The following is a 17,809-nucleotide window of genomic DNA, read 5'->3' on the forward strand; positions in this document are numbered from 1 at the left end:
TTGCCTCTTATTGTGGACCTGTTTTAGTTTGAGGATAATTAACCCCACTGGATATGATGGTCCACTTAACATTTATTACTTTGTGAATGACCTGAGAGCACTTAAAGCACTCATGCAACAGAGCGTATTGAAGCACTCAGTGCAATATGTTTGCAGTTTATACTGCAGTGGATCAGAGTGCCATTAAATTAAACACTTTCCAGCCCGAGAGCTTTGCTGCATGTCATCACCAGGGTTATTACAGTTAACTGAAAAAAATAAAAAATAAAAAATAAATAAATAAATAAAATATAAAACTAGATGTGAACATTTTAGGTAACTGAAATAAATTAAAAACTAGACTTTAGAAAAAAAAAACTAACTGAAACAATATTGTTTACGTACAACGCTAACTAAACTAAAATAAAAATATACAGAAAATGTCTTTGATTTTAGTCTTTTGTTCAGATTTGTCACCACAACAAGCGCTGGTGCTGATGTGTCTTGAGATTTGGACGTCGACATGACTGTGAGTCAACTGCCTTCACAAGGTGTTGTGGTTGTATAGTAAAACCTACCGGGAACTTTTTAAATCCTGTCCCTGACAAACACCCTGCGTATTATAACAAAAACTAAAGCTAATTATGAAACCGATAAAGACTAAACTAAAACTAAACATTTTAATCAGTAAAAACTAAACTGAAACCCAACTTTGGAATTTACCTGCATCTACACTGAACTGAAAACAAATTTAACAATGAAATAAAAAGTGAAAACTAGTGAAAAATGCAAAGCTATAATTACTCTGGCCATCACCTCTCTCTCTCTCTCTCTCTCTCTCTCTCTTCTGTCCCTCCTGCCTCTCTCTAATGACACAGGGGGCATTACAGGGGGCTGTAACGTGGTGAAAGAGGCTGACGGCTGCTCCCTCTGCTCCTTTCGTGACATGTAATGACGTCACAGTGGAGCGTGCATGGGCTTGCTGCAAAATGAGACTTTGCACCATATGGTTCATGTGTGAGAAATGCACTTTGTTCCCGCCCAAGATGAGTGCGATCCCTTGTTAAATAATGCCTACCTCAGTGTGACGCTTCTTCCTTCAGTTATTCATTTTTGTTTCCAAATCTTACAGCATAAATCACACACAAGTCCCCATCTGTTTTACTTATGTCTAACCTCAAGGGGTTTGCCTTGAACTCAGTCTAAGCTGTGGATAATGACAGAAAAAAATGTTTGTTTATTAGTTTTATCTGTAATTATTTACTGTAATTCATTTGTCAATGGTGCAAGCTGTTTTCTCTTCCAGCCTTGCATAAAAGATTGTGTCTGTTGGACTGTAAATTACCCAAGTTTCCTGTTGAACACTGTCATTTGAGGTTAGTGTAGCTTCTGAGGGGTAATGTGTTCTTTTGTATTCTATAGATCATAAGAGACCACAACATAAAAATAATGTTTCGTTCTTAGATCATCATAAACTTTCCTTCAGGACACTGATAACTGTAAATGTGCCACAGACATACATCAAAGCTGAAAAGGCTCACAAGGCCTTTTACATGGAAGATAAAGTCATTTGCCTGGTTCATGTGTGCAGTTCAACATCACCACAGCACACCAGTTTCCTGCCTGCTGACCAGCAGGGGGCAGGTTTTAGCCCTGACTGACGGGCTCAGGAGAGACATCCTCCAAGTTCATGTAGAGGTCATGTTAATCAGGGTCACAGGGTTACTGTCATCTGTGGTTTTTCATTAGTCATTATTTTAGTACAGTTTGATTTTTTTTTATGTCAGTTCCTGTGCTGTTCTAGTTCACAGTGTGGCTTTGTTTTAATAGTTTTAGCTCATTTTGTTTTGTTTGTTACAGTGTTGGCTTGTGGTTTTGCTATGGCTTCTGTTCTAGTTTTACTTTTTTTTGGGAAGGATGGTAGTTTCAAAAACACAGAGAGTTTCAGAGCAGGTGTTTTGGATTTATTTGCCACTGGTATTGTGTATGCAAACAATAAATCATGAATTCTGCATATAATATAAATGATGTTTTCAAGTTTATTTACATACATTTTTCAAAACATTCTCAACAACCTAAGATAAGGACCAAGTCAAAATTCTTTGCTGAAAATTCCTCTTTAACAAATATTACCTCACTTAATTAATTTCACTGATCAAAAAAGCACATAAATTTTGTGGTGGAAGTAAGCATTTTTGGGCCCAGGAGGAAAGGGTTGTTCCAGTGAAGACATCACAGGGTAAGCAAGCGCCATGGTATATCAGGCATGTATGACGACATGAGGTGTAAGTTATTGTTTAAGAGCACAGGGTGTTAACAAAGGCAAGGTACCATCATGGATATACAAAATATTAACATACAACATAAAACAAAAACATGTTTGTGTATTGCACAAGTATCGGGCAGTTATTTTGTATTGGAAAGACAACAATATGAATATGTAGGTTTTCTATATTTTTTCTTAGACTAGTGTTACTTTTTAATCCACAAACTAAGGTGACTGTGGACCTAAGATTGTCTTGGGAAACCGGGCCCTATTCAGTTGTCAGTCTGCAGACAGGATTTCTGCAGTAAAACAAACACAAACACACAAAAAAATCTCTCTGTGGCCCAGCTGCAGAGGGCCGACTGTATTTCTGTTGCTGTTGGTCTGTTTGTGCAGCAGGTGAGAGGTTGCCCCCGCAGCCTGGCTGAACTGATTCTGAGTCTGGAAAAGTCTTGAAAATGCTAAACATTGACAAAGCTTTCAGTGTCCAGGTCAGTCACAGAGTCAGTTACATTACTCTGGTCCTCTGGGCTATTTTCCTGTTTCTTGTTTAAATGTAGAAGCTGAGTGCTGAACTCGGCACCATTCAATGTAAACCTTGATCTGTAAAAGTCATTAAACTTTGAGACTTAACAAATAATATTTTCTTTTACAAATCTTTTACCCTCTCAGCCCCATCCTTGTGTTAGGGAGGTCTAACAGAATGTGGATGTGTCCACTAAAGAATAGCTGCTGGAATATCAACAATTTTCAGGTTTCTTACTTTGTTTTCTGGGAAGATGTTGCTACCTTCAATAACATCTGACTTTTTGCTCCTGTTCACTTCACTGCACATAAAACAGCACCACATATTTTAATGGTGTATTGCCTGACTGCCAATTTGAGTGATTTTTCCCCCCTCAATTTCAGAACCACCAGCCTTTTAACATTAAAACACAGCAGATCCATTTAAAGGCAACAGAAGGTGATGATTGCATTGATTTCTACAGTCAGCAAATGCACGAGTAATGGATTTGAAAAAGTGAGTAACTCTGGAAACTGCCTCAGAAAAATGGCCCTTGGGTAATGCCACAAAAACAAGCGATAATCAAAGTACTGAACCTTTATTCTTTATTGTTATACACATGCTGCTATGCACACAAGGAAAGACGGGTATCGATTTTACAGAGCCACAAACCACCTACTGTGGTGTTATCCTGGATACCAGGTCAATAGTGGTCAGAACAGGAACAGGAAGGCACAGTGTCAAGTTGAAATGGCACATAAGAGGAAGGGGGAGAAAGACAACATAACCACATTAACTTTAAAACATTGAGAGGTTTAAGCCTCTGTACAAAGTCACATGCAAAAGCTAGCCCAATGATTAAAATGCAATGTTTGCATTTATTGCATTGGATATGTGTTCTTTCCAATCAAACATACATTAAGAGAATCCACTTTAACCTAAGTACTTCTGAGATTAAATGCATAATTGATACGTGGACATAAAATAGTAAATGAACACATTACTCAATAATAATAAGAATAACAAGATATATTTTGCAGTAGCATGGAGTTTGCAATAGAAAAGAGGGCTCTGTACCACAGCATCAAAAACTCTGTCTACAGGCTGAAAATGGTGTGTACTCGAGCGTTTATAAGAACACTAATGCCCAATGCAACAAGCAGCCATAGCAATTCAAGGCACATAGATCTATATGCATGGCGCTACACATACAGGACCAAGGTAAGTAAGGCATCACAGCCAGACGAAGGCTTGACCCCACCTTGCAGCTACAACACATAAGCAGACGCTGGCATTGCCACAAGACTGTACAGAGACTTGCCACATCTACTACAAGCACACTTATTGTGCCATACTGAGTCAGCATACATGTAGCTGTAGCGTATGTGCTTGTTGCAGGCTTTAGCCATCTTTGAGTTCAGCTGTTAGGATGAGAAACTGTAGCTCTTATATCGATTATCAAGGTCTCACATAATGTGCGTGTAGTTGAATCTATTTCCATTACTTCAATACCGGGATTTTTTTTCTTCTATATAATATGCAAGTATACAATTTTGCAAGTAGCAACACTGGATTCTAGTACAGTTATGATACATAGATATCACATTGTTCAAAATAATAACAATAATAATAAAAAATTACATGTACTGTGGGTGTGTAAGACTTCAGACAACTTAAACTAACAGTTTCATAAACTCTCAAAATAGGGAATGGATTATAAAAGATTTCAGCAGTGTGAAATCAGTTGAAATGGACATAGTACATAACTAGTATGCTTTCAAATTCCCATTTATAGTTCAAATCAAGCTGACTGAAAAAAAAAAGCTCTACAGTTATTAATGTATTACATAGGTGAATACAATATTGAAACACAAATGGTATTTATAAATTCTTCTAAATTTAGTGTCAAGCAATAGTTAAGTTAAAGTAAGTGTGCTTGAAAGCACCACCGTAGCAGGTAGTGACACATGTCTGGAATCCACATTACTAGACCACAAACTCCAGCCAAGACACACAACTGCACACCATCTGACAGTCAATGAAATGCTTGCTAGACCAGGAATAACGGTTTCATTTTTTACACATCAGGCATAGAATAAGGTAAAAACAGTGTCTATGCAGGAGTCATCGAATTTCTTTCACATGTCAGAGACTTCGGTGGAATAAATACAGAGTCCTCCCTTGTCCTTGTGAATTTCCTTTCTGCAGCATCACTGGTGCCGATGACAAAAGCAGAGGACTGAATTGGAGGGTAACCGGAGTAGAGGGACTGGGATATGGTGGAGCTTAAATCTGTGAGGGTGGATGGGATGGGACAGGAGGCTGAACTGGAGTCAAGGGCTGAGGTGCTCATCTTCCATGTGAAGGCTGCTCGGGGGACAGAGGAGAGGCTGGCTGGAGCAGTTGGTGCTCTGACTCTTCAGGCTTTCTGTTGACTCTGATGACCCTGGGGATGAAGAGGCAACAGATCTCAAAATGAGAATACAGACACCCATATGAAACATTTCTTGGTCGGATGTGGCAAGTCAGTATGAAAATCAGGCAGTGGCAAGCTCATCACAGATTCAGTGCCACTTTTCATGATCAATAAACTCCACATTTTTTTAAACTTATGATTTATCCGACAGGAGAGTAAGGGATATATAGATAGTTGCAAATTAAAAGGAAAAATCATGATACAGTATCTTTGTAAGGTGCTGAGCCACAAGCTGCCAGAAATGCTTCAGTGCTCCATGGCTTAGATTCTACTCTAGAGTCTCTGGACTCTACTGGAGGGATGGAGCTCCATTCTTCCAAAAGATATTTGCTCATTTGGCGTTTTGATGATGGCGGAGAGCACTGTCTTACATGTCAGGCCACAATCTCCCATAGGTGTTTCAACCCACCTATTTTAGGTGGGTTGAAATCTGGTAACTGTGAAGGTCATAGCACATGATTTGCATAATTTTCATGATCATCAAACCATTCAGTGAGCCCTCCTGCCTTGTGGAAGGGGGGCAATGTTATCCTGGAAGAGACCTCTCCCATCAGGATAGAAATGATAGGATAAAGGTGATCAATCATATCATAACTTTGTATTGATTTGCAGTGAGCCTTTCCTCTAAGGGAACAAGTAAACCCAAACCGTGCCAGGAAAATACGCCCCCCCACAGCATAGCTGAGCCAGTGGACCCCTTCACTGCAGGGGTCCAGCATTCAGGCCTGTACCGTTCTCTCAGTGTTCACCACACATGGACTTGGAAGAATGGTGCTCCATCCCTCCAGTAAAGCTCCAGAGACTTATCTATGCCAATATATTTGTGGTGGCCCTACTAAGACAGTTTATGTTGCTTTTTCCCTTTAATTTGTCACCAGTCTATACTTGCGAAGTGATATGGATGGAGAAAAGGATTCAGTAACAGCTGTAGAGCATATGGAGAAGCAGGACAGACAGGAAAGCCTACATACCACAGTTATTCCTCCATACCAATAGAGCAGGAGTCAGGACCTAGAGCTGCCCGCAGTGGGGCGATATGAGGGGGCCGGGATGACAGGGAATAGAGGAAGAGTGTTAGGAAACACACAGGAGCACACAGGTTAGATGCAAAGCACAGGGAGTCACAGCCTGTCAGAGTACAAGAAAAGAGGAATTATGCTATAGTACCAGAATGGAGATATCAAACGTGGCCTAAGAATCAAAAATAATCCGAGACTGAAGATACTTAACACAGCGACTTTGTACTTTGCTGTTCCTGACACTGCTCAGACGTTTTAGGACCTCCAGTGACAGCATGACTAAAGATGTTTTCACACATAGGGTGTTTAGGTCGACCTAACTCTCTAGGCCGGCCTAACTGGTGTGGTGCGGGTAGTGTCAACACAACTAGCCGCACCCGAGGTCGACTTAAACAGCCATACCGAGAGTGGTGTGAACGCGCAGTGAACCCGGGGTCAGCCCAAGCCTAGTGTACTCCACATCGCCGATATCTGCGTATGGTGAGGGGGGCCTGGTTTAACAGAATCAATCTGCGCCTTGTTCTGGTTTGTCTGGCAATTCACATTCGCCATCTCCAGTGCAAGAAAACATTGTTCTCCACACGCAGCTGTGCCTCGTTTTCAAATTCGAACATTATAACTTCCCGACACTGAACGAGACAAACTACATAGATTGCCAAAAGCAGTAACGTTAGGTATATCAGACAGCGTTGCTGTTGAGTCTCCATCGTTCTCGTGTGTTCTGTTTACATCTTGAGGCTTCATTTCAACCTTCTTTTGCAGATGGAATGGTACTACACACGTCATTTCCGTCTGGTTGCCATGGATGCATGACGCTCCATTCTGTAGAACGGTGGACTTGGTATGGCGCTAAAAAAGCATATGTGAAACTGAGCCGCTCCAGTTGAAAATTGATACATTGTATATTGGGTCGAGCCAAATGTGTGACTGGGCCAACCCAAATATGTGTGAAAACACCCTAAGTGACTGTGTGATAGAACATGTTTTTTTCAGCACCAACAGGTCATTTGACCCCTCCAAAATGTTTGAAACTGCTACAACCTATGATTTATGTCAATTTGTGGCACACCAACCACACTCCTTTCTATTCTCTTCTATGTTTGCTTCAGAGGCCCTTTAATCTCTTCTTGTTTGTGTGCCGTTTATTTTTTGCTCCTGGCAGAAACTCTCTCACCTGGCAGAGACAAGTCACCCGGTGGGTCGCTCTCTGTTTTGGTCAAGCTGCTGTGTTCACTGCTGCAGTCCTGAAGGATCTCCCCTCCAGAATGCAGCCGGTCCTCTGGATCACCCAGGGGAGGAAGGAGAGCAAATATCACAGAGTCGAACTATCAGTGCTGGGTAAAATCAACTACTATGAATCGTCCTGAGTGAAACAGATCTTTACCAGCCCTGCTTACAGCCATTATTTGCTGTGCATTCACACAATCCCAAATGAGAGAACTCACCGTCATCTGGAGACAGGGACTCTGCAACATCCTCTGTTCCTGTGGCCTTTGGGAAAGAACAAGGAATTATTAAAGGGGCCAAATTTTTCATTAAATTGTTTTTTTACTGTCATCTTTGGGTGTAAAAAAAAAAAAACATCATAAAACGGTGAGAATCTCAGCTGCTTCCTATGTAGAGAGGCCTATCAGTTAATCTATCTACATTTTTGTGTTGTGGTGAAAGTAAAACACATAGCTATTTCAGTACCAACAAGCAGGATATTTTCTGCTTGGCTGGACAGTTGGTTGATCTTACCAGAGTCGCAACAGTGCCAGTACTATACAAGCGAATAACCCACGCAGCCCTGCTGGAATGTATTACTGTAGAAAATGGAACACCTAAAACTTGGTTTTATTATTGAATTTCAAGAACTTGAGGGCTGATGAAGTTAGTACTCAAGAGTCATGCTAAATAAGTAACTTCACATTTTTATCTGGGTTTGCCATCGCTTTAACTTTCACTGTGTTCTGCAGATGAGGGCAGATTGGAAGTCAGGTGATGGGGGAGTGGGTTTACCTCTGTGGGGGCAGGACTGCTGGACAGCAGTGTGTGCGGCTGAGCGTCGGACATCTCAGAAAGCTTCTCCTCATCCTCTTCCTGGATGGGAGAGGATGGAGACCTCAGGGTGCTGCATGGGGAGGAAGCAAAGCAGGAAGAAATATTTATGTTACACATGACCTAATTCACTACTGACACCTACATCAGCAGATTTTCACTGTGACCGAGCCTTTCCCAGAGCAAAGTCAGATGCCATGGAAGATGGACTGCCAAGGATGGTTCAACTTAATCTGTGTATTGTGCTGAATGGAGAAGTTAATGACCTCTAAATGCTACAGCCTTTAGAGTAGCTTAAAAAAGAAGCTTTTCTCTGTTCTGGCTCTAGGCCAGCGGAGGGTGGAAACCACACTCTATAGTAACAGAAACACCATTCAGATCATTTGGGCAGCAGGTCAGTGTAGTGAGACTGTCACTCGACCAGAGGGCCCGGCTTCAAGCACCCATCACAGCAAGTATCCATTCTGCTTAAGTGTCATTGAGAAACACAAATCTTTACAAATAATGAAGGGTCAAACAAAGAGAGAACCAAAACTATTGCTGTTTAAAGAATGGTAGAGTGTCAGCTCTACCAGCCATATTTTCACATAGCTGAAAACAAGCAAAATAAGTTTCTAAGATTTACAGACATGACATAAAAAAAATTGTGGTAACAACAACTACCATGTCTCTCGCAGGGATAGACATTTGTGGTTAGGAGTTCAAGTCAATTATACAACAAAGGCAGCTTCATAAACCAACCCAGAAGCAAGTCAACTTCCTCTTCTATTTTTGCTCATTCTGCTCCAAAGGTCAACCACACAGCTGCACTCAAAGAGCTTTTTGGGATTCAGTCTACCACTAAAAGATACTTCCGCAAAGTCAAGGTGAATTAAACCTGAGACCTTACAGTGATACGGTGGGTTCACAACCACAACTATTTAGCTAACTGTGCTCAATTTGAAAGTGACTGAGAAGAGCATTAATAGGCTTTTATTGTGAGGTTACCTGTCAGGAGACTTGCTGACTTTGCCTTTCTGCAGGCCACCATCACTTAAATGTTCTGGGGAGCCCAGTTGTCTGCTTTCCCCTCCCAGGCCCCCTGAAAAGTTGATTTCATCATAGTGGGGTGCAGATGGGATGGCAGGAGACACTGACCGCAGGCCGTTGAGTGCTTCTAACAGCGAGATTGGTTCAAAACCTGGAGGAACTGCGTCCGAGCTCTGTAAAGAGACCATAAACACGAGTGGCACCGGTCAGCACCGACAAAGGGACGTACATATATTCAGTTTCTAAGCACTGTAGCAAAACTCCAGCAATTTCAATCAGTGGTGAGCAGCTGGCAGCTTAGAGGGCAGATCTGAACCCATTATGTCTGACCCCACATATATATTTACACAGTACATATCAATTTCTTCATGATGGTCCTTAAGGCTCATCTTACATTATATTTCACCTCTGTGTGAAACAGTAGGCACAAGTACCTCAGCAGATTTTAACCGTGCACCTGATAACCTTCTAAAATGCAATCTACATGACATTTGCTACAGAAGAGGCAACTTACTGAGTGCTCGTCGTGGTCCATAGTCTGAGCCAGAACGGGGCTGAAGGACACAGGGGAAAGAGCTCCAGGTTTTTTCCTCACAGCTCTGATCTGCAGCAAGGCTCTGAAGGCTGGGCAGGGGGAGACCAGGTCACGTTATACACCAAAACAAAAACAAAATATGAGCATTTCATTATGTTTCAGTTTGACTTGACTTATTGAGCAGCCTTACTAAAATGGTCCAAAAAAGAATACTTTATTGAAATGGTGTCATGCTTCTTACGCAGTCTGCAGATTGGGCAGTTGTTGGCCTGGTAACGCAAAGTGTCTGCACACGAGTTGCAGAGGCACAGATGTCGGCAGGGCAGAATGAGTGTGTCACGCAGGTCAGACAGACAGACAACGCACTCATTACTGTTATCGCTGTTCTCATCATCTGATGGCTGAGGGGACGAAGAAAATAAATATATCACATATCATAAATATATATTATATATCACAGGATGGAGTATGGCTGGATTTTTACATTATAAAGGCATAACATAATACAGCATGGGGTACTTTTTTCCCCACTGCAAACCTTGGTTTCTTGGTTGTTTTTGTTCTCAATCCCATAGATCTCCTGCAACAAGTAGCTCACACGATCCACCTACAGAAATCCAGAAATAGAAATTTAAGTGTGAAAGGCAAGTTGTATTTCCACAAAGCTTAAACAATGTTTTAAGTGCACACAGCCGCGGAGACAGAACATCTATAAAGAGAGATACATTTTCAGCCGCTCAAATGATAAGGACTTAAATCTTGAACAAAATCCAACTGTGTCAACATTAACTTTAACAGTCACAGTATTATTTCCCACTGAAAGAGATAAAGAACATAGCCAAAACATCAAAAAGAGCTGCTGTGCAAATACTTCTGGCTCACTGTAATCCAAGTTTACATGCAATGTCTATTTTAGAGGTCCGTTTTTTTGCAAGACTCTCATGGGTCTTGACATAGATTTTAGTGGTGTAGGGCTTTTTCAGTAGCTGCAGAGGGGTAAAAGGGACACAATACACTGATACTGAAATACCTATAATTTAATTTAATTTGTATACTGCTGTCCTTGTCTGCAATATTTCCAAAATGTCCACTCGAGAAAGTCAGGGCCTCAATGATATTAAATGGACTCATGATCTTTTGCAACACAGTAATATAGCAAAACCTCAAATTTCTTTTGATTATTTATCAGTTTACTTTCATAAAGTCAAAACCAGGGTGCGATTAGCTGACTTTAATGGGTTTTAACAAATGCAAGATTAACACCAGACCGGTGCAGACTTCTAAACTGCAGCTGTAATGAAATACATTCCACTTTTGACATTTAGAATTTGCTATATAATAAAACATTTAAAGCAATATCAGAATAAAAATGCTTAGAAACATACGATTTGCTTCTGCTTCAGGGGCTTGACGGAGAAACTGCCATCAACATGCTGGAAAATTAAAAATATATATTTTAGCTCATATACAAAAATGATTGTACACACACAATATAACTGAAACAGATACATACAGAGGTGTACTCACTCTCTCAAAGGCTGCCAAAAGCACATGAGCATGTCCAAGACAATCTTGAAAAAGAACAGAGTTAAATTAATACATACAGATCCTCAATGGTTGATGTATATAACCCAAAATGTCTCAGCACCATCACTGAGAATATCTTAAAGACAGTAATTGAACTACCAATACTGGCAGTATTAGTGCCATGCCATATAGCAGCTAAGCCATTATATCAGTAACTTACCATCACCTTCATCAACCACAGCCTGGATAACCATGGGAAAAACACCTCGGTCGAGGTCAAAGTTCAGCTTTATGGGAAAAAATACAGATTTTTTTTAACAATCTATAAGGTACAGTTATAAAGGACAAGCCTGTTTCTTTAGTGTATCTGTAGCGTATGTGAGTAGTATCTTTGAAATGCTTTGTTGATATTTGGTGTGTGGAGGACACAGACAGACTATTTATTTCTGTGATGTGTGTGAGCTGGTGACACACCCACTCACTGCTGCAGACACTTACATCTTCCTCTTTCCACTCGCTGAAATCAATCTTGAATGATGGCATAGAGAACTGTTGGCTCACCCCTCGCTTATAGTGTACAGTTTCAGAGACCATTGCAGGATCTTTAGGGTTGTACCTGCAAAAGTCAGAGGAGAAGACAGTCAAGGAGCAGAAAGACCAAGGATTCTTGGACTGACACACCTTTATCATTCCAGTCTATCCCACAGAGCAACTCAGGGCAAGAGCAAAAGGTGACATAAGGGTATTTCTCAGTGTGGAAAAGCTTCATGCTGTAAAAATGTTGCTTTGTGTACCTGATCTATTCATTACTGTATCCTCAAAACAGGAAAAACCTAATTAAAGGATGCAGACTGGTCTCTATATGAAGTCTATTATTATATTATTTGATACACGGCTCTCCTGTTCATTTATTATGTGATGGAAATTTCATGATTCAATACTCATCACGACATGATAACTTCAGCATGAACTATTATTTTCATCTTCAGGCTCAGCCTTATCCAGAGTATCCATGGTGACTGGTGGTTGCTAAGGACCCACCAGTTCCCTTCTTGTCTTGAGGCTTAGGATCTCAATACTGTTAAAACACAGCGTGCATAACTTTGGCACAGCAATTTCCATTAAAATGGCACTGTTGTGTGACTGAGATTGACGTCTTAGTCTGAGGCTAAAATCGTTACATTTGATCCTCTTATGAGACAGATAGGAGATTTATACACCTTGTTCATTTCATTCAGATTATGGAATGGATTGAAATTATTCACTTCAACAACAAACTGAATTTAGTAAATATATATATAAAAAAAAGACTGAACAGGATTATAAGGTCAGTTTCATTTTTAAATGGATATTCATTGATTATGATCATAAATACGGAAGGTGTCATCTGATTCAGTCCCACAAATAAAGAGCTTTGTGATGACATTCTTACACTGCCATCCCATTGGAGAATTCCTCAAAAGCTTGGCAATAAAGGGTGATGGCCACCCGGGCGTCAGCATCAAAGGTGAACTCCACACCGTACAGGACCTTGGGTTTCCCACCTTCCTCCACTGGTGAGTCAGAGTCATCTTTGTACCTGGTGAACAAAGGTTTCACAGTCATAAGGTCACCGCAAATGAAGATATATTTGTTCTACTTCAATTTTGTCATCATAATTTAAAATCTTAACCTTACCTGACCAACCGCAGAGAGTCCTTCCTAATGTTGACCAGACTCCGGAGGGTTTTCACAGGCTCATGGGGTGCAGGAGTCACATATGGAAACTAAAAAATAAGGACAAAAAACACAGTATTAGCAATTTTATTTGATTTTAAATTATTTCTATTGCTGCATTAAATCAAATTGCTGAAAAAGACAGACAGTCAAATTGCAAAATAAATTATCCTTAAGGAAAATAGGAAGGAAAATATAGACTAGCAAAATCAGCTGATTTCTTCACCTGCACAGGCCTATTTCCAAGAAAATTGAGGTCCATGTTTTCCCCAAAAAGATATCCTTCTGGATGTGGTGTGTCAAATTTCTCTCCTCCCATGAAAAAGTGGCTTGCAAAATAATTTCCTGTGGACAAGACAGCGAGAAGGAAAAAGACATTGAGGACGGCATGGAACCAAAATAAACTGGCAGTGCTCATTCTGTAAAGATATCTTACACTGTGTGAAAAAATGACTGAAATTACATCCAGCCATTAAAAGGTCTTTGGCTACTTGGAGGTTTTGGTTCTCCGTCTTCTTTTGTTTGAATGAGCAAAATGATTATGCTATAATATTGTCAGCTTTAGGTTAAGAGCACCACAGACAGAAGAACTGAAGAAGAATGGATATGCCACAAGCATCTGTAGTGTGGGTATCCAATAATTATTTTAGGCCACGAAGGCCTTTTGAAGATATACCCCTCAAAAACATGAAAACGCTTGCAATATTAGATTTTAAACTCTTCTCAGTCTTTATGCATTTTATGTGGGTCTATAATGCAGGTCTGGAACATAGCCTACTGTTAACTCCATCTTATTCAGACACAAAATGGACTTAAACAAAATGGGATAAACATAAAGGATTGAGGAGCATCAGGCAGTCACATAACATCATGTTTCTATTGCACACCATCAACATAGACCGTTACTGTGCCATATATCTACATTTTTTCCATATCATGATATAAGACTACATATCATCTGGGGTTTTTGATACTGTAACACTGTGTCATGGCATTAAGTGTTTTCCTGGTTTTAAAGGCTGTATTACAGTAAAGAGATGCAATTTTCTGAGCTTACTGGACTGCTGTAGCTGTTCTGTTATTTGCCCCTACCTGCTTGGTCATCATATCCACATTAGTAACAATTGTATGCATATCTTTCAAAAGCAAAAATAATCACCCAAACAATACTGTCACAATGTGTATACTGTGTTATATAGTCAAAGATATTGTTTCGTTTCATTTTATCCATATAGCCCTGCCCAACCATAGCAATGCTACATGACAGATTACTAAGATTAATTTATAAACATCGCACAAAAAGTAAGGAAATTTGGGTTTGGTAGATTATTTCTTTGTTGTAACAATGCTTCTTGGCAATAAATCTTATACCGTTGGAAAGCCTGTTTATTTTACATTCGTAAGGAACATGCATTTGTGGGATGAGCAGCAGGGCTGAGTATTTGGGTTGCGCCCATTAAAAATTTGCCAAATCTTCTCTGCCAATGCCAAACAGCTTATTCTGCCATTGACTCTTGTTTGGTGTTTGGTGGACTGGATGATTGAAGTTTGAAGAAACATGACATATTGGCAATTTAACAATTTATTCATTTAACAAACAGGAGCCTCAGTGGTGTGTGGAAGAACCATACACAGCCACGACAGCCTGGCACCTCCTCCTCATGCTGGTCACCAGCCTGGTCACACACTGCTGTGGGATGGCATCCCATTCTTCAACCAGCATTTGTCACAAGTCAGCCAACATGGTTGTGTTGGTCACTCTGGCACGAACAGTATGCCAAAGCTGACCCCCACAAGTGTTCAATGCGGTTGACGTTAGGACTGCTGGCACGCCATTCCATCCTCTCCACTCCCAAATTCTGGAGACAGTCTCCAGAATTAGATAGTCCCCCGCTCTGTGGGGGCGAGCTTTGTCATCTTGGGGGATAGAGTTCAGTTGCAGACTGTGGAGGTGCCAATCAGGCACCTGATTGGCAGCACCTGGGGGTACTAAAAGCTCAAAACAAGAGTCAATAGCAACGGCAAAATAAGCTGTTAGGCATTGGCACAGAAGATTTGGCAAAGTTTTCATGGGCGCAACCCACATACTCAGCTCTGCTGCTCATCCCACAAATGCATCCTCCTTACAAATGTGGCACTATTTAAAAGGGAAATAAACAGGCTTTCCAACAGTATAAGATTTATTGCCAAGAAGCATGGTTACAACAAAGAAATGATCTACCAAACACGAATTTCCTTACTTTTAGTGCAGTGTTTAATATCACATCTTTGTTTAAGTGTGTTGTTTTAATCAGTCATACACAACCTACAGTGGAACATAAATCATTACATAGAAGGGAAGTTGACAATAAAACATCAGGTGATTTTTAGAAGCTGTGATCTTAGTCATCTTGCATTTCTATCCCCAAAATGACAGCGTGATGGAAAACACAGCCACAGACTTGATTATTTTAAATACGTTGGACATTCAAAAAAGCTGGTCAGTCTACTTTTTTCCCTTTATAAATGAAAAGAATTTATTGACATATGTGCCATGTTATGCTTCTCTGGACAGGGGCATCTTTCAGCCCTTTGGTGACATTTAGTATCTTATATGTGTGAATCCGACACTTGTAATACGTCAAAATGCCTTGAATTTTTATACCAAGCTGCAAATCCGGCTTTAGTTTGTATAAAACTGATTCTTATTTGATATTTATTGAAAGCATCACAAGATGTTCTGATATTCATGTGTATTGAGCTTATGACACCAACTGCGAAGGTCCAAAGCTGTCGATAGAAATAGCTGGGTGGTCTTCACAATGTCAATGGCCGCGTTAATGATTCACAATATCTAGCCCATGTGTTATTTCAGTCGCTGAACAGTTAAAGAACACAAAACCTGACTTTTGTTTACACCGTCGATTGGTAATTAACGTGTTCTCGGTGTCAGTGTACGTGTGTGTCTCTGTTTAACTGACCTAGCTAGCCTGCATTTAGCCGTGTCAGCTACTGTTTGTACCGAGATATAACTCACAGCTGATCCCTTACCAGATTTAGGTGGAAAGCGGTAGGCCGAGTTGGCCTGGATGTCGATATCCTCCACACCAGCGATTCTCCGACTCAGGATGGACCCCATCTTCCTCTGCCAAGATCGCCGATGTTAGCTAACGTTACAAACACCTAGCAGCGCTGCGGCTAACGGCAGTACAGCGTCAGCTCGATAGCGGTGCGGCTCCGGGTTAGCGCCGCCTTCAGCGTACGCACACGCCAAAATAAAGACAATATCGACGGTACAGTACACAACGGTTTCTGTTAGTTAAACATTTTACACCTTCACTTTATTATTAGCTAGTTTGCTAGCTAGTGCTATCAGGAAATAGGGAGACGGGGCTGTTGTTTTGCCAAGGTTGTGCTAACGTACTGAGGGCTCCGCCTGATTGGCTGTGGCACGACCAGAGGGCGTTCGTTCTCTAACGGCGAACCGCCCGACGGGAAGGAGACAGACTCCGACACGTAAACGAACCCACCCTCCATCACCACCATCACCAATGTTCCCTTTAACTGAAACGTACAGAACAATCACATAAGCATTATGTTTAGGTTTATTTTCTGTTTCTGTTCAAGTTACTTGACTCCGGGTCACAAAAAGACAACGGGAGATAAAGTAGAGATGGTAGAGATAAATAAAATGCACTCTGGATTAGGCAAGAGACGTGTATTTGAACATAGATTGTATAAACATACAGTCTATGACCTGAACATATTATATTACCCCAGAAAGACTTTCTGGCAAAGTTGCAAAGCAGTAAAGCTCATTTGGACGCAGAGACCGCACTCTTCAACAGCAGCCGCTCTTCAGTGCATTTTCAGTGGAGTGGCTGCAGGTAGCTGTCAAGAAGTGACTATGCAGGCGCATTAATACACTAATACACATATACATTATTAATGAGAGTGTAACAGTATGCATATTCAGTTGAGTTCATAATTGTCTCTTTGTTTTTTTAACCATATTTTTTATTGTGCTTTTAACAACTGAAACTTATAAAACGCAACACAGCATAACATTTAAAATTAGACATTTTAAATATGCAATATCTATTCCTATAACCTCAATTTACACTGCACAGAAGAGTTTACTGTCTTACTAATAATCTTCTGGACAAATTAAAATAAAACACTGACTAATTAAAAAAAAAAGAAAAGAAATAAAAACAACTAAATAATGATAAAAACAAAAATAAAATAAATAAAAAAAATAAAAAAGGTATGGATGTCCATAGCCCTTGTCAGCAAACAAAATGGTGTAATTTCTGTGCAACCTCCAACACTGTCAGCCATCAACACTTATTCCAGGTCTACCGAATGCAAAAAGGGTGCTGGTTTACAAGGAAGACAAAATAAATATGCAGATAAACATTGAAGAGGTCTTTAATATACAGTATAAACATAGTTTGCACATTGGACATGACTGCATTTATCTGCATACTGACAAAAAAGTTGATTTCTGAGTTTGATGTCCAACAGCTGAGGTGGTTTAATATAAATCATAACTGGGAAATATAGGGGAAACACTGACATGTATACATTATTAATGACAGTGTTGCCACATACTATTATATTCATTTCAGTTCAATTCAATTTATAATTGCTTTTCTCATATGAGTTGAGTGCAGGATCTCTGTGCCAACTCCACAACTACTGCCAATTCCACAGTCTACTGAATGCAAAAGGGGCG

The 17,809-nt window shown here is 40.3% G+C and overlaps 1 protein-coding gene across 2 annotated transcripts; it reads right to left on the minus strand.

Moving 5' to 3' along the window:
• Window positions 1–3,332: 3,332 nt before the first annotated feature.
• On the minus strand, window positions 3,333–16,510 carry mgrn1b (mahogunin, ring finger 1b). Of its 2 annotated transcripts, XM_030058218.1 has the most exons (17): window positions 16,123–16,510; window positions 13,319–13,437; window positions 13,054–13,142; window positions 12,809–12,955; window positions 11,875–11,992; window positions 11,597–11,663; window positions 11,377–11,420; window positions 11,235–11,282; window positions 10,388–10,456; window positions 10,091–10,250; window positions 9,829–9,938; window positions 9,273–9,487; window positions 8,247–8,358; window positions 7,691–7,736; window positions 7,420–7,524; window positions 6,198–6,243; window positions 3,333–5,196 (listed from the first exon to the last, which is right to left on the minus strand). In XM_030058218.1, the coding sequence occupies exons 1-16, from the start codon at window positions 16,208–16,210 to the stop codon at window positions 6,203–6,205; spliced, it is 1,578 nt and encodes a 525-aa protein (XP_029914078.1). In that variant the 5' UTR covers window positions 16,211–16,510; the 3' UTR covers window positions 3,333–5,196; window positions 6,198–6,202. The 2 variants fall into 2 exon arrangements, with proteins under 2 accessions (XP_029914078.1, XP_029914077.1); XM_030058217.1 differs by lacking the exon at window positions 6,198–6,243.
• Between the last annotated feature and the right edge of the window lie 1,299 nt (window positions 16,511–17,809).

This window comes from Myripristis murdjan, chromosome 8, assembly GCF_902150065.1.
Source record: "Myripristis murdjan chromosome 8, fMyrMur1.1, whole genome shotgun sequence".
Lineage (NCBI taxonomy): Eukaryota > Metazoa > Chordata > Actinopteri > Holocentriformes > Holocentridae > Myripristis > Myripristis murdjan.

Bases quoted from the DNA above. Each gene is read 5' to 3' on its own strand.
- mgrn1b (XM_030058217.1), bottom strand. From the start codon at position 16,210: ATGGGGTCCATCCTGAGTCGGAGAATCGCTGGTGTGGAGGATATCGAC. The intron at 9,488-9,828 runs GTAAGTTGCCTC...GTCTCTTTACAG, and splicing joins TGGACCACGACGAGCACTCA to AGCTCGGACGCAGTTCCTCC. The intron at 5,197-7,419 runs GTGAGAGAGTTT...CTTCATCCCCAG, and splicing joins GGGTGACTTGTCTCTGCCAG to GGTCATCAGAGTCAACAGAA.